The following is a 17,325-nucleotide window of genomic DNA, read 5'->3' as shown; positions in this document are numbered from 1 at the left end:
TTCTGTAGGCCACCTGTTATACATTCATCTTTTTTCTCTGTTACTGTTCCAGTAGAAGAATGCAGCACTGATTGTATCTGACAAAATTCTTGACTAACAAAAATTTCCCAAACAAAAGCAGAATAGAAAGTTGAATGCATCTTGGAAAATAGTACAATTTCATCAGGAAAACTGTTTATTTGTGCTTAGTTTAGTTCCATTTCTCATTTACAACAAACAATAAAACTGTTATCTGAACATAATGCTCTGTAGTTTTATTTAGTCACTAAGCTTGAAAATGCAGAGAGCTAAACGTGTGGTCGGGACATGGAGACATAAACATATCCTTCCTCTACATGTCCTAATGCTACCAGAAATAAGGCAGATCTTCGCTCACCTAATAACACAGCGCTCAAAAGATCAGGAATGCTGCTTTATTAGGGCTGCTGATCAGAGAGACTCTATGATCAAGAACGTCTTAGATGCAGTGAACATGTGAAAGTGTGACTTTTGTGCACTTCACTGTGTGCTCCCTCCCTCCCACAATTACAGTCCTTCATAATTTTAGGTTTAATGCCTGAGTAGGGCTTAACTTCAGTTGAAGACCAAGTTTTGTATTAACAGTTTATTGAAACTCTGGAAATATTTGAAATTTGGTTTAGATCTAGAAGAGTCCCTTTTCAGAAGAGTTGATGATACAGCAGAAGTTGGAACTAACTCAGTTATCTTCCCATGTTGGAACTCATGTCTGCCCTGGCTGATGTGAACTGGCAGGGGTTCGGATATGCTAGACAATTTCACCCCTCACCTTCAGTGAAGATTGGTCTGTCACAATAAATGTGTATGCAGGCCTAAATATAATTGCTAGTCCCAGCTAGAGTAGGCCCGCTGAATCAAAGTGACTGATATAAGTGTTGACTTACCATTCAGCATCCAAATCCATGGGTCTGCTGTAGCTGGTTCTAGCAATTGGGTTCAAACTTGTTTTTTCCAGAAGGAAAATGGGTATTGATTTACTGCAGCAAAACCAAAGAACTTTATGATATGTAGAAGACTATTAAGTTAAGGAAAATTATAACTTACTATTATTGCAGAGTGACGAATATCCAGTGCGTAAGTATCATCATCAGATCGTCCGGCTAATCTCATTAATTTATGAAGCGTATCTCCCTTGATTCCAAAGGAATGAAGTCCATGCATTGCCTTCCCTTCTAACTTTAGAGTTTCTAAAATACTTGAGACAAATACAATATAAATCATACATATAGTCCAAAATCATACAGAGTAACTAAGACATTCCTTGAAAAGTTCCCCCTTCATTGTTTATCAGTTAATTATACTGAATTGTGCTTGTGGCAATAAAGCCTCGCACAGAATGTTCCATTGCTCCAGAAGGCAGGAACGCACAGCAGGAAGCTGAGGGCTCGGAAGAGGCCCTTGTACACAGGGATGTGAAGCGAAAGGAAGGCCAGAAGCTAGAGGTTGAAGGATGTGTACAGAGAAGGCTGCATGCTGAGAAAGGGGAACCTGAAGAAAGGGCAAGTGGAGAATGTGAGCTGAGGGAAAAGGCAAAGGAGACAAAGGCCATTAGGTGAATCAGAAAGAGGGCTCTGAGGAAATGTCACATCACTCAAGATCAGGAAGGAGTGATCTGCATGGAGAGGGACAGAAATGCAAAGGAGACTGGTATATTAAAAACCATGTTATTTGGCGACATCAGCCAAATGCGATGAGGCTTAGTCTTGAGGAGGAGAAAAAGTTAAAACTGGAAGAAGAGTCATAGAGTAGAACCGGGGAAAGCCTTGCACACAGAGCCTCAAAACAGGAAGGCCATGAGCAGGAAGAAAAGGGCTAGCAGCTCTGGGAGATAAGGTTACTAGCCAGGGAGTCTAGACCCAGACAGAGAAATGCTGTCAATTCTGGCTTATTGTAAGTACATGAACTTTAAGGGGACAAAGAGGATCCTAATAGCTATTTTATTCCCCTCCTCAATTATTCTGAGCCAACCAATCACACAATGACACAGATTAATATTTCTTTTGAGGTTGCAGCATAGTCAAATTAGTGTGGTTTAATTAGCTGCTCCTTTTCTGTAGTCGAAAATGTAGCAAAAGCACAGTAGTAATACTTTACCTAAATGGATCATGAAAATCCAAGTCTATAGGAAGGCCATTTAGAAATAAGCGTGCTTCGCCAGGCTGAAGTTCAAGTGTTTCATGCAGATGCTAGAAAGACAAAAACTGCTATGCTTAATACTACCTAGGCAAAAGAGTTTTAAAAAGAATCTAAGAATATTTTCATCCTTCAAATCTTGAAGTCTGTCTGAACAGGATGACATTAATTTGTGAGGGATGAACCTTAATCTCCTAATTATTCTTGAAGATAAGGAATTCATCCTCTTTTCCTCAGAATAAACTTGATGTTAACTATTCATTAGTGGCCTCCATCCTTCCTTAAGGATTCACAGTTCACAAAAAGGAAAAACCAGATAACACAGCAGACAAGGCTTTAAAGAAATTTCGTAAACTATAATCTAGGATGTTGCGTTTAGTATTCTTTAACAAACAGTCTCCTGAGTAAGCCAATGCAGACTCAAGACATTATGCTGCCTGAAGTGTAATTGATGTATCTCATATATTTCAGTTATTCCCAAAATTTCATTTCCCCTCCAAGGATGAAGCCCAGTTTTTAAAAAAGGGTTTCTTAAAATTTTACATCTCTAAGCCTGAGACAGGCTGTTTCCTTTTGCTGCACAGCAGAGAGAACAGGGACACAAATGCAATTACCTTGTTTTCTCACAGTATAGATGGCATATAATGAAATAATTTGAGTTAACATTTAAAGGTAACCACTACAACACTACAAATTATTTCAACAGATAGAAAAGGCTTTTTAGCTACAACTACAAATTCAACAACTAAGAGTTTCAATTGTAAAAGGATATATTAGGAACTGGTTTTCACAAATTACTCTTTCATACCAGCCTGCCCTAGGTGAATCTCCAGCTGCACTGGATTACAACTCCCATCACCAACATGATGGGCATTGTAGACCAAACCAACATTATGTGAGGGGCCCTGAGTTGATGAAGGCAGTTTAAAATTCATGGAAATGGTATCCTTTTGTACACAAAGTCCCCTATTCTGCTAAGGAGAGCTTTTCATATTGTATCTTAATAAAGCAGCCCTGATCATTTAATTCTGACCAGCCATAGTATGTGAATTGAATTTCAGCATTACAATTGCTGCATGGAATCCAGGCTCTCCTTATGAATTATGTTTATTTTGATTGTGCTGTTTTTATTGTTATTTTATGATTTTGTAAGCCGCCCTGAGTAGACGCTGTCTAGAGGGGCAGGGTATAAATTGAATGAATGAATGAATGAATGAATGAATGAATGAATGAATGAATGAATGAATAAATAAATAAATAAATAATTCAGAAAGCCCTAGAAAACCAAGACAGTTGTTATATTGTTAGAATAACTTATCCTAACTTTCAGGAGCAGCATCTTACTGCCTTAACTGGTTGCTGAAGGAGAAATCATGTAAGCAATTCTACCTGTTCAGCAGGTTGTCATGGTACCCTCTATCCACCAGTTGAGCACACAACTGTATGCCCCCTTGTGTGACAGGTGGCAAGCAAAAGGAGGGAAACACTTATGCAACTGCCCTCACATGCATGGATTTCCTCAACAGAATTTTGGCCCTAATAAAAATCGGCTTGCCTGTCTTTCAGTGTTAGAAAAGGTGGTTTTTATACTAGATATACATAAAGCGCTTCCACTTGTGCAGCATGTGTCCTGTTGCAGCTGCCATGAATCTTGTTAAGAGAGACAAAAGCTGAATACACAACTGGACCTTACACTGATTCAAGTTCACTTCTTGAGCAACTAATTTGGACCAAGGTTGCGGTCTTTGGTGTTATCTGCTCTTTAAAAAACAAAACAAACAAAACTTTTCATTTTTAAAAACACTGTCACTCACTTTTACCATATATATACAACTCGTACCCTTAGCAGCCTCAAGTACTGTATTGCAAATCTGAAAGGCTTTGGGGGCAGGGGGCAAAGGAGAGAATAAGTATGTGTTTTGCAAATAATATATTATAATATCCTATTACATGTCAATGTGCCAATGTGTTGAATTTGGTCTTGGTGCTCTGCCCTTGGACACCTGCTCTGCTTTGTACACAGTGAAATCCCATGAATACTCCATCCTCTCTCTGACCCTTCTCCGTCTGTAAAATGGGAGCTACACTTTGCTATACAAAGTGTGGCTAATACAAATTTGATCAACAAGGCTGGTATAATAAGAATATTGGAGACAGGTGGCTTTAATGGGCTTTCCTGACTTGCCTAGAATAAAAACAAAAGAGTGCCTTCTTTAGAGGAGCCTATAACTCTTTCTCAAAACCTGAACACCTACCACCGGCCATAACATTGCCAATAGCTACTTATCTTTGAAAACTATCCTGACTGCATCTAATCACAATATACTTTTCAATCTATAATATCCTTTAGCTTCTTTCCTGTACTGCATTTTCTATTCAACTTTCATTATCTTAGAGGGGAATTTTTCAGTTCTGCACAGCTTGAAATCGTGCCTCTCCTGCTGATAGACGAATATCCTGTAGCTCAAAAATGTGCAAGACAATTTATTCTGCTGTACCACTGATAGCTGAATAGCTCCCAAATTTATATTCGGACGGGGAAAAAAAGAGATTGGCTTCTCAACATTGCGTTCATGGGTACCCAAATCATCTTTCCATGTGGCCGTCAGCAACAATGTTAACTGTATGGGGCCAGGTTTAATTTACACACAGATTTATTCCAAAGAACTGATATTGTGTTTCACCATTTCTCTTCAAAGTTGTATTTTAATCCTCTCACGTAACAGGTCCAAAATAGGGAGCAAGCACACATATACATAAACCCTCATTTGCCGTTTTGGTAATGTAATAATGTAACATGTGGGGGAGGAAAACCCACTCTACTTAAACATAAGTTTGAAGGGAACACTTGAGAGACAGGCTCAAGTGTCACAATGTTCTTTTGCATTTTCTAAAAGCGAGCAACTGACATCAAAATGCATTCAGATCTATTTTAAGAGCTATTTAACTACCAGTACTTGAAATCATTTTACAGTGTGTTTATGCAGCTGCTGCAGTCTAATAAAAATGAGTAATCTGCACCAAGGAGAGAGGGAGAGAGAGACTTAAACAGGAATTTACTAAAAGATGCCTTTAAAAAATGCTTGACGGGAAGAAAAAAAAAAACTAGCTCCAGGGCTTAAATAAAAGTATTTGTTTTCGATGAAGCACGTAAAAAGTGTCAGGGAAGCATGAGAAATAGTGTGCTATTTAATAGAGATTTTCATGGGCATGAAGATCGATGGTGCTCTGAAGCATCGACAAAATGAAACTTATAGCCTGATGCTAAACATCTTTACTCAAAAATAATAAGCCCCACTGAATTCAATGGGATTTCCTTCATGTAACTAAGCTTAGAATTATAGCTATAACCATATGCTTTCCCTATCAGAAGTTACATTTATTTTAAGAGCTACAATGAAGCCTGACAAGACCATTGGGAACCAATAACTAAAAGAATAGAGAAGAAAAATATTTTAACATATCACCTGCTCAAAAGAATGTGAATATAGAACAGTTCCAACACATTCCAAAAGAATGTTGAGTATAAAATAGTTCCAACGAAGCAGTCAAAAACCTTAAATCCGATTAAATAATAGGTGCTAACAGAATATGGAACAGAATGCAACTTTACCTATTCTAGAAAACACAAGAAAGAGTATTATTTTGGTGTCTTAAAGGCTCACAGATTTATTGTAGCCTACTGAACTAATGAACTGGATTCTAAACCATGAAACCTTATACCACAGTAATCCAGTTAGCCTTTAAGGTGCAGAAAGATTCTCTGAGGGCAGACATAAAAGTTAAATGAGGAGAACAAGCAGGCAGAAACCTTCAAAGTGTACATTCCCTCCATTTTCAGCAGGAGGATTGTTTCATATAACCTTTGGAAATCTATGGTTTTACCGCTAAATGAGGAGTGTGTGTGTGTAGGGATTCTAATGGCTTTGTTCAGGAAGGAGGGCAGTGGGTGGAAGCCAAAGGCTTGTTCCATCTCGTTTAATTATTTTTTTTAAGTTACATTTCCACTGCTATACTACCCCATTAGTACTGCCACTCTCTGGGCAGTTCGCAATATCCAGTGAAATTATACACTAAAACACTATATACAGTACTAAATAAAACGAAATCCTGTAAATTATAGTAACTGTCACTAGCTAAAATTAACTTTAAATAAAAATAAACAAATAAAACCCATCTGAACATCTCTGGACGATAGTCATACTATTAGAAGGTAGCTTTATACCATTTCTTCTTAATTTGCTTCCTAAAAATGGAGGGATGGTGCCTCTTTGGAAGCTTGTTCCAGAGGGAAGGGGCCACAACCAAGAAAGCTCAGTTCCTCAAGTTGGCTTTTTCAGCTTCCTTAAATATTACAAGTCTTAACACCAAGGACTGCAAGAAGCATATGGGGTGGGTTCCCCTCTCTCTTTTGTGAGAGAGACATATTGGGCTAAATATCAAGGTCCTTGGAACATCAGACCATATTTGAGCATAATTATCTAAAAGTTTCCCTTTTGTTATTTTAACATTGTATGGGTTCCCATTAATATTACATTTTAAGAAACCGTTAACACTCTGCTTGCCAGTTTCTAGGTGCAGTGGTTAAACTGCAGTACTGCAGTCAAAGACTCTGCTCATTACTTGAGTTCAGTCCCGATGGGCTCAGTAACTGGCTTGAGGTTGACTCCACCTTCCATCCTTCTGTGGTCAGTAAACAGAGTACCCAGTTCAGTAGGTGAGGGTGGAGGACAATGCGTAGCTTGCATAATTAAACCGTAAACTACCCAGAGAGTGCTTTAAGCACTATGGGGCAGTACATGAGCAGCACACTTTCATTCTTCTCAAAACTAACCAAGATAATTGTTTTTAGGGGCTTTATAAAAACCCTATGAATGTTATAAGCTGCTGGCCTGTGGAACAAAATGCACCGAATTTCTGAGGCCACACAACCTGTCTGATTTGGCTACAGTGATGCATGCTTTAATTACATCCCACCTGGATTGCTGTAATTTGCTCTATGTGAGGCTGCCTTTGAAGAGTTTGGGAACTTCAGCTGGTCTAAAATGCAGCAGCCAGATTACTGATGGGGCGCAGTTATAGGGAGCACATAATGCTCCTGCTACAACAACTGCACTGGCTACCAGTCCAATTCAAAGAGCTGGTCTTCACCTGTAAAGCCCTATACAGCTTGGGTTCAGGCAACCTGAAGGATTGTACAGTATCTTCCTGTTTGAGCCTTCATAGTGTTTAGGACTGTCCAAGGAAGCCCCCCTCTTCATTCCATTGCTAGTGAAGACACGGATGACGGAGACATAAGAGAGGACCTTGTCAGTGGCTGCTCCCAGGTTATGGAATGCTCTCCCTTGGGTGATCAGGTTGGCCACCTCCTTTTTATTCTTCTACCAACACCTTTTCCAGCCGGCATTTAACAATCATGACTGAGCCCCTGAATGCTGGTGTGTTTTTTTTAGTAAAGATATTGCCGTTTTAATGTTTTACATGTTTTTAATCATTCACTTTCATAGTTTGTTTTTTAAATGTATACATTATTTTGTTTTTAATTCTTTTTTTAAAAAAATACCGTGGCCTGCCTTGATCAGGAGAAAGGTGGCCTATAAACAAGACAAATAAATAAAAATAAATAAACCTGGAAATATAAAATTAACTCAAACACAGTTGCACTTCCACTGCAAATGGAGTGATTTTTATCCCTTATTACACTCCCAATGTAAGATAATGTAGTGGTATCTTCATTATTGCAAAAAGGAATGGATTACAAGTAAGTCATTATTTCTAGTGAGTAGCTCTTTCATTATCTAATAAGTCACTGTAAAGCTCAGACTGCCTTCTTGTAAGAGGCACAGTGTTGGGGAGATCAATCAGGGAGCTAAGCAAATGTTGAGAACTGCTCAGTTTCACAGAATGGGAAATACTACGGGAGATACATATAGCAAGCTCCCTGCTGATCAACATGTTAAAATGAATGTGAGGTTTCTACAACAAACTATATGCATGTATGAAGAGTTTCGCTGCCAGTATTAATTGCACCATCCCACCAACCTTCATATGCTAATTGCATGTGCTATCCCTCTGTTATGTTCAACGTATTTTAAACATGAGAGGAAATGGTGGCACGGTAATTTCAATTCTGTTTAATTTCAGTTCTGCCCACCTAAACAGTCACCACAACCGCTGGTGTGTTCTTCAAAAGGTTTCAGAATAAAACAGGGGCTAAGTCAATAATATTGCCTTGAAATAGGAGAACAGGTTTTAATATTCACTAACAGCTTGCACTTTAAAGTCCAACCTCAAAAGCACAGACCTCAAAAGGACTTACCCAATGGGGGCAAAACCTCAAAGAACAACCTTCCTATGCCCCTATTGGAGATATATATAAATTACTCTATGCCCGGGTGGTTTTGTGCCAAACAATTTATGTCTGACTTCAGAGGTCAATTAAAGCTGCTTAGTTTAGAGTTAAAGCTCAGCTCCTGAAGGCATCATTTGAACATTAATGGCCAGATCTCCAGCTCTCTGGGCTTCGGCTGGAACGGCTGCTTGGCAGGCCAGACCATGCAAGGCTGGAGGAGGAAGAAAAGGAGATACAATGAGCCATAAAGACTTCAAGGTAAGTCTTTGGCGGGGCAGGGGGGGAACCTTTGAGCATTTTGCAATACACATCTCCCAGCACAGCTTAATCAATTTTGCAAAAAGGAAAAAAACTGACCTTTTGATTTTCCTCTATTTCTTTTCGCATTTGCTGGTTTACTAGTACTCTGGTCAAGGATCTGAAAAGAAATAACAACTCAGGCACCACAAAGCAATTTGTCTGTGTTAAAACACTTTTCTTCTTTACTTTTTTGTGAGGTAAACTAATCCATGGCCCTTGCCATTCTTCTCACAGAGAACTCAATCCCCCAATCACTGAAAAGCAAAAAGCAATGGTCAAATGAGGCCACTGTTATAGGGGCGGAGAAGGAACATTATAGGGGTATTATAGGGGTGGAGAAAGCCTGCTTCTTTAGAAAGCAAGAGCAAAAGCTGGGCTTAGCACATTAAGAGGCGCTTGCAGTCATCCCGCATGGTAGAGGAACTCTGCAGGGCTAAGCAGCTGCCGGGGGGGGGGGGGGGCAGCTGCAAACTGTGGTGAAGCAGGTAAGGCAGGTCTTAGCCAAAGATGTCCCACTATAGTGTGGAGGTTGTCGGGGGGGGGGGAACTGAAGGCCCACAGATCCTTCTAGGCCTGAAAAGGGAGCATGACCAGTCCTGACATAGTTTATCATGAAGTACGCATCCCGGTTCTTCTTATTCCCTCTCATTTTTTAAAAAATTTTTTTTCAGGATTGTACCAAGGGACACCTTGCTTCCAAAGGCACAGTTAAAACATTCCCAGATGGCACCAAGTAGAGACTAGAAGCATATTTTCAGTACCCTATCCAAACTCTTCACATGGTTGGGCTCTGCAAGAAAAGTGGTGTAACCAGCTGTAAAAGCTTTATGGGTATTCTTCATTTAAGGTACTTATGTTCTATTTTTTCTGCTTGGCAATTGGCTAACAATCCATTATGAATCAATCCATAAGACACAATAAACACACAATACGGAGGGAGAAGCTTGGGCTAAAATCCTTCTCTCTGACATGAGGTGTCTTTGTGGAGCAAAACGTCTGAGGGAGAGAAATGCTCAGGACCATCAGCCCCACCCAATGGTTTGAAGGATTATAACCTTAAGGTCCCAGGTTTCCTGCCATACCCCTCTTACTGCGGGGCGAAGCAAAGGAGCAATGGCAGATGTCACCATTATTTGATTATAGGGTATCTCCTGATCCTGGAGAAATTAGCATTTGCCTAATCCCCCCTTTCCCCCAATCTGGCAAGATTTGCTTTTTTTTTCTTTTTCTTTTAAGATATAATGGCTGGTAAAGGTAAAGGTTGCCCTTGACATTTAGTCCAGTCGTGTCCGACTCTAGGGGGCGGTGCTCATCCCCGTCTCCAAGCCGGAGAGTGAGCGTTTTTGTCCGAAGACAGTTTCCGTGGTCACGTGGCCAGCACGACTAGACACAGAATGCCGTTACCTTTCCACTGAGGTGGTACCTATTTATCTATTCACATTTACATGCTTTCGAACTGCTAGGTCGACAGGAGCTGGGACAAACGACGGGAGCTCACTTCACCACGTGGATTCGCTGCTTGGTCTTCTGACTCTGCAGCACAGAGGCTTCTGCGGTTTAACCTGCAGCGCCATCATGTCCCTAGTGATATAACAGCTACTGGACTGCAAATATTCATATACCAGGAAGTGCCACCATAGGTTCTCCAAATACATACATGAGACTGTGCCTTCAAGGTGCTTTAGAAAAAGTTTATGAACATTTCACTCAAGTCTGTTTCAACAAATGTCACATGCAGAGCTTTGAACAGTGATTTTAAAAAGTAACACTTCAACCCTTATTTTAAAAGGGTAACATGTACTTTACAAGTAATGCCTTACTGACATACTCTTTTCCAGACTTATTTCTCACCCACCCACCCTGATAGCAAAAATTACTCATTCCACAAAATATATGACGATGTTACAGATTCTACCTTACTTTACGGCTTAGCTAAAGTGAATGCATTACAGATAATGTCATTAGCGGTAATACATTACTTCCAAATTCTGGTTCTTTGAGTGCAAATAGAATTTACATTTTAAAAGTTTTCAAATACTGGGCAAAAAGTTATTACAGCATCTGCAACTTGCCATGCCTAGTATCAACGGTGCACTCGCCCTGCTGCCTAATTCTCATCTGAGGTTGCCTTAATAGTTCAAAAAGATAGCAGGCTGTGCTTTGCAATATCTAATAAGTACAGAAAAGTATTTGGGGCACATCAAATTGTAGCAACTGCCAATTATTTATCAATGCAATTGGAGAATACATATGGCTTTAGTACTGAAGGTAAATCATAGTGGTATTAGGAGGATGAAAGTGATCCTGAAGATGAAAAGTGCTGTAAGAAAGGTCAGTCTACATAGACGGAATTATCTGCTAATGAACGAAGTCTCACAACATGATACTAGTTTTGTGAACATCGATAAATAAGGAATCGTCTCCACTGCTGCACGTAATCTCTTGGCAGAGAAAGACTGCCAAGCTTTTCCTATTACTACAACTCATATGATGATAGACTATGTTCTCTAACTTGACAGCTTGCACCCGATGGGCCATTTCAGTCATAATGTTTTCATGTATATACTGGATCCTGTTGTCTGTTGAATTTTATCATGTGCTCTCATTCAGGCTTGTTAAAAACTATCCGCCTGGTCCCTTGTGGTAAAAACCCCCTTCCAGGCAGTGAGTGAGAGAAGTGATATACAGACAGCTTCTGCTTTTCTTTACGACTACATAACTCACATGACGACCAAGGCTACAAATGTTTGTAGATTTCACAGAAAGGCTCTTCTAGGGTGGTTTAGCAGACTGAACTCAAGACTCTTAAGAGCAGGAGTTCAAGTAATTCCTTTTCTCAAACTAATCTACCTCGCAAAGTTGCTGGGGAAATAAAATGGGTTGAAAGCCACATTTGCTAACCTGACTGGAGGAGATACAAATCTAATTTTTTAAAAAAGTGTTCATAAAATCCAGACATTCACATGAGTACATCAAAAACGAATAATATCATACCTGGCTTTTACTGGAAAGTTCTGTGCAATGTCTTTCATTACTTTCAATGCATTGTAAACTGGGACAGAGAGAATTTGAGAAGCTGCCTGAAGACTAAGGTCTGTAAGAAAATAAAGCATCAGGAAGAACTTCAGAACTAGACTGAAACGTCAAAAAACAAATTCTACTAGGCATAAATCATAGTTAAGGCCCATGGCTACATGAGCACTAGCCATAATAAATAGTGAAGAGGTACATTTTGAAGTGCATCACAACAATTCAAGGAGGTAAGAGGGATGGCTTGTAGACAAAGGGCCTTCTCGGCAGCTGCCCCCAGACGATGGAACGCCCTCCCGACTGAGATTCGTCTGGCGCCAACATTGATGACATTTCGGCGCCAGGTCAAAACCTTCCTGTTCCAGAAGGCTTTTAATTGAAATAACATCAACTGTGGGTCCTGATGATGGCAATTTTAATTGTATTTTAATTGTATTTTAATTGTATTCTAATCATTTTATTTTTATTGTGTTGAATTTTAATTATTGTAAGCCGCCCAGAGACCTCTAGGTAGAGTGGGCGGCATATAAATTAAATAAATAAATAAAAATAAATAAAACAATTCCCCAAAGCCACCCACCTGAAAAAAAAACAAAAATACAGGCAGCCATGTTCATCTATAGAAATGTTTTTCTCTCTCTCTGTGCCTCCATATCTACAGATATACATAATCTTTCCCCAATGGCTGCAGTCCATAGCATAACTGCCAATGTATTAGGATTGGTTGCAGTCATAGAATAGTGAGCAAAGAAAAAGGCAATGAAGTATAGTACTTGCTTTCTTGGACTTTGGCTGGAGAATCTGTCAATTACACGAGAAGAGAACAAGAGGGACAGAACATGTCGTCAAGCAGCTTAAGATCATAAGTTCAAGCTCTCACAGAGCTTTTTTTTTCTATCAGCAGGAAGAAACATTTCATCTGAAAATCTCCAAAGTTCTAGAAGTTTAAAGCACCAGCAAAAAAAAGGTGTTGTGCAAAACCAATGATACTTAGTTGCCCATTCATGACACCCCAACATGTTTTTCATTGCAACAACAATGTATATTGTTACTGGGAAAAGTCTCTCTTTTGTGCGGTGCACAAGAACAAATGACACAGGTAAGGCCGCAGAGAGATGCAGATGACAAACAATTGCACAGAATAATTCTTGTTAATCAAAACAATCCACTAGTACTTCTGCACTGGAAGTGTGGGCCCCACTACTGGCAGTCTTAAAACTGACGTTGAAATCTAGAGAGTGAAGGGAACACTCCAGATTCCTTAGCATGGCTACTGGATTGGGAGCATTACATCTTCACCTTCCCTAGACATCAACATAAAGGCAGTTATAAAATTTGTCAGCAACAAGTAAGGTGGTAAGTGGTGCAAACTTCTTTTATGGCAAACAAGTTGCTGACATAACCTACATAATTATAATTGGGTGTCACTGGTTGGTCTTTTGTTACACTGGTAGTCTTATTTTATACAATCCTCTAACACAGGGGTATGGAATCTAAGGTTCGGGGACTGAATCCAACCTTTGTAGGGTTTCCCATACAGTCACACCCTTTCCTGTGATACTGTTTGGCAGCTTTCAAGCTTCCTTACAGGTTTTCCTACCCTAAAATAGTCCTTGGTTACTAACAGTAAGAGCTATAAACTAAAACAGACACATATTCTTTGGTGTCCAGCCTGCTCCCCTCCTCATTTCAAGCTATGGTGGATAAATATTTGCCCCATGGGTCTGCCAGCATTCTCCAGTGCCCAGTCCTGCTCTAACCTTATGTAGGCTCATTCTCCCTCCCCACACAGTTTTCTTCTCCTGTTCCTGCTGACTGGGAATCATTGTTTTTTTGGACTATGATTAGCCCTTTCTCTTCAAACCAGAATCAGAATGGTCCTACGCTGGAGGACAAGTGCTCTCTCTACCTTCCTACAATCAAAGCTTAGTGCTAAAGGGAACCCATGCTAGAAGAACAGAGCACTTGATTATTTGCAGTCTATCCACATAACAGTTTGGAGGAACATCTGAACAGAACTGTATTTTGCTAAAATATTGCCATTAACCTCTTTTGCCTATCCCAGGGTTTGTGATCATTACAATTCCATCGGCATGCATCAGTCAAGTCCAATAATGTGCTTCAAGTTAAAGAATGTGTGGACAAAAAGCAGGATTCATCTTCCTAAGAATTTTCAGCTTCCCAGGGTGAGCTTTGCAGTATGTTTGAAAGCGTGCCAGCAGCTGCTGCTTGGAGGGCAGAAAGGTTGTTGCACAAGATTTACAATAGTTGAGGGCAAAAGCTTCAGCCTTCTACATAATTACCTGATGCTCCCCATGATTAGCAAAATCAGAATAAATTAAACTAGGAGTACAAAACACTCAAAATCAGGAGGAAAATCAAGTGTGCCTAATTTGCATCACTTATACTGGTTAGGGAATCCAGCTTTTCTTTGCATTAGATCTGGATTGCTCTGGAAAGAGATTTTATTTTATCTTATTTTTGGCCATGAATAGCTAACCATTATTCTCAAATAGAACAGCCTAGTTTTAAACAGTCCCTGAGACATCTTAATAGTCTTATCTGTTTGTATACAATAGATAAGATTTAAAAAAAATAAACTCATGACAGATTATACAATCAACCAAGTAAATCTGATTAAAATCATGTGTGGACTAAGAAATCATGGATACAGCACTATTACCCTGCTCCCTTCCCAAGTAGTTCGCACCAACTAGGACTGCAGTGCTTTTCCTTAGGGTGCAACTAGACAACAGGAAAAATGTGAATGGATATGTACACTATGTCACTCCCACAAAGTTGAGTTTCCCCAGCTTAATTTGCTTCAACCAACCATACAGAAGTCAACAGAGAGAGGGTTGGAAATCAGTCTTTGTTAGCAGCCTGTTGACCATTAGAATTCTCTCCTCACCACATCTGGTGCCTGAGTCTGCTTGCTTCCCTCATCCTTTCCCGTTCAGTTCCTTCCTTCCTTTTAAACACTTGCTGTCATAGCAGTAGGGCAGCCAAGTGAACAAAGAAAGAGAGAAAAGCAAGAAGTCAGCAGAGAGCCAGGAGGAAGTTTTCACTTCAGTCTTGTTTCCAGCTTGTTAAGGAAAAAAAAAACATTGTATATTTACTGCTTGGGCAGAGAGCCAGAGGGAGAGATGTTTTAAAGTATCTGTGCTCTGCCCATCCAGATTTGTAGGAGTCATGGTTAGAGCTGAGTCATCTAAAAGTTCCTTCTCTTTCTCTGCTAATTCCTTGTAGTTTTCTTTCCTCTGGTCACCTAATTACCCTAGTGCTAGATTGTCAAGCCTTTAAGAGAAAAAGAAAGAAAATAAAACAGAATGGGAAGATTAAAGTCAACTCAGTCTGTGTGGAGAGGAGAGGATTCAAATGGCAGCCAATTTCCCCCATGTTCTGCCTCTCTCACTGCTGATGTAGTAACTGGAATAGCCTTAAATACAGTGGCTACAAACCCCTTGCACATTAACTCAAACTATCACACCACCAGAACCAATGCAATGCATAAAATTCCAAAAAAGGAGAAGCCCCAGTGGTGGAGAAAAGAAGTACAGATTAGAGGTGAAAGGTTCCAGATGGATTCACACTGACTTTCATCTTACATACTCAAAATAATGTGAATCAGACTGTCCCAATCCCAGAGCATTTTCTACATTCAATGTAGATGTTCCCTTTACTCAGCTGGGAGTTGACTTAAATGGCATTTATTTCTGAGTACACCATGTAGCATTCTCAGTGCCAGTATAGCTAAGTGGAACATCTGACTGCAGAAACAGGGCCTGAGAATATGGACCCTCACTGTGCCTCTTCTGAGAAAGGCCAGCTGACGATACCCAGGGCGTGTGTGGGATTACGTGACCCACAATCTATGCAGTCCTGGACAAGCTGCACAATATCAGAAAAACACAAGAAGAGTAACATAAAAAAAAACTGAGAATCACCATAAGTCAGAAATGACTTGACAGAACACTATTATTCTGTCTCCATGTGTAATATCATAAATTATATTGAAAGCAGTGGGACTTAAACTGACAGCAGCACCTGCCTACTCAGACGCAAATCACACTGAGTTTGATGGGAGTTACTCTCAAGTAAATGTCTGAGACGACAGCTTTGTTTGCAGGTTAACAATTACAGTTAAATTCAGCTGAGGCCCAAAAGCTTGAACTACCTTAATATATTTGCTTCCTTATTTCCACTTTTCTATATGAAAAAAGTTTCCCATATATGATAGGAACATGTATCTGAAACAGCTACCAATAATACTGAAAGGCAGAATGATACCACATCATACAATCTTCATGGTGTTATGAAAAAAAGGCCTAATCTTCTGAAAGCTTCACGGTCTATTTCCATTCTTCTCAATGTTATCATGGTTGTGACAAACTAGCTTTTTAAGTAGTATTATGGCTTTCATTTTACAATGATAACACATCATGGCCAATTCCTATGCCACATTAAGAGAATCAGTAAAGATAAAATGTACTACATGATTTCAGCTACAGAATAGCCTCCTATAGGTTAACAAGGTAGAACGATCTGACATGTTCCTTCCCTACTCCTTTTTTATGCACATTTTTTTTCATCTGCAGTTTACCCAACACAGAAATGTTTACTTGACAGTAGATTCAGGTAAGAGGGGGAAAAAACAATTTTGTGTTTGTGTTTTCTCCATTCACTGAGGTCACGACAAGCCTCCTGGAGTTTAATACAGACCTGTTGCTCCATTGCTCTTCAATCCCACTAAAATATAGCAGCCATAGTTCTCCATAATATACAACATATTTTACCTGTTCCATAAAATAGAACACCAGAACAAAGCTTCTACTTATCTGGCCCCTTCATTTTCAATTAGCACATTCCAAGGAAGGGGATGGAGACTAGAACAATGATGGCAAAAAACACAGAGCAGGATGAATTGAACATAGCCTGGAGCTCATTGAATGCCCCAATCTATAGGGCTGCTGGCAGTGAAGGCACTCTTTTCTACCATGCTGTGTCTACACAGAGTAGTTTAGCAGAAGTATCTTAAGAAGAGTGTGATGGCTCACAAGAGATAAAAATAAAGAACACTCAATAACTTGTTGTGAAGAACTTGTATGGTCCTTGTCTGATTTGTATACCACAATAGACACATTCTGTACATGTAACTTTCATCCCTGCTTGTCCTGTGACAATGGGCATGTTTCAATTTGTGTAGCCTGAAGATGTATATATGATCTTTGAAGAAGTGACAGCCACCATATGTTTGTTGGAGCTTTGCTCTTCCTGCCTCATAAATACAGCCAGAGGAAGGTCACTGGCCAAGGAGATAAGGGCAGTGGCAAACAACTGTCAACAGCAGTGGGGTTCAATCCTGTCTAAAAGATGTAGTGGTAAGACCTTCACTGATAAAACACTCTCTGAATCACACTGTACTGAATAATTACCAGCCACTCTCTAATATTCCATTCTAGAGAAAGGTAACTAAAGTATGTGGTAGCTTT

General features: G+C 39.7%; 1 protein-coding gene across 1 annotated transcript in view; it reads right to left on the bottom strand.

The window, feature by feature from the left end:
- UGGT2 (UDP-glucose glycoprotein glucosyltransferase 2) overlaps nucleotides 1–17,325 on the bottom strand; it is a 112,643-nt gene that overhangs the window by 66,355 nt on the left and 28,963 nt on the right. The window contains exons 9-12 of the mRNA XM_072994694.2: nucleotides 11,798–11,897; nucleotides 8,861–8,921; nucleotides 2,113–2,204; nucleotides 1,063–1,213 (exon numbers count right to left, since the gene is read on the bottom strand). Of these exons, the coding sequence (XP_072850795.2) occupies nucleotides 1,063–1,213; nucleotides 2,113–2,204; nucleotides 8,861–8,921; nucleotides 11,798–11,897 (404 nt within the window). The remainder of the gene's footprint in view (nucleotides 1–1,062; nucleotides 1,214–2,112; nucleotides 2,205–8,860; nucleotides 8,922–11,797; nucleotides 11,898–17,325) is intronic.

This window comes from Pogona vitticeps, chromosome 3, assembly GCF_051106095.1.
Source record: "Pogona vitticeps strain Pit_001003342236 chromosome 3, PviZW2.1, whole genome shotgun sequence".
NCBI classification, from domain to species: Eukaryota; Metazoa; Chordata; class Lepidosauria; order Squamata; family Agamidae; genus Pogona; species Pogona vitticeps.
Note: the sequence above shows the minus strand (reverse complement) of the source record. Positions and strands in the feature narration are given on the sequence as shown.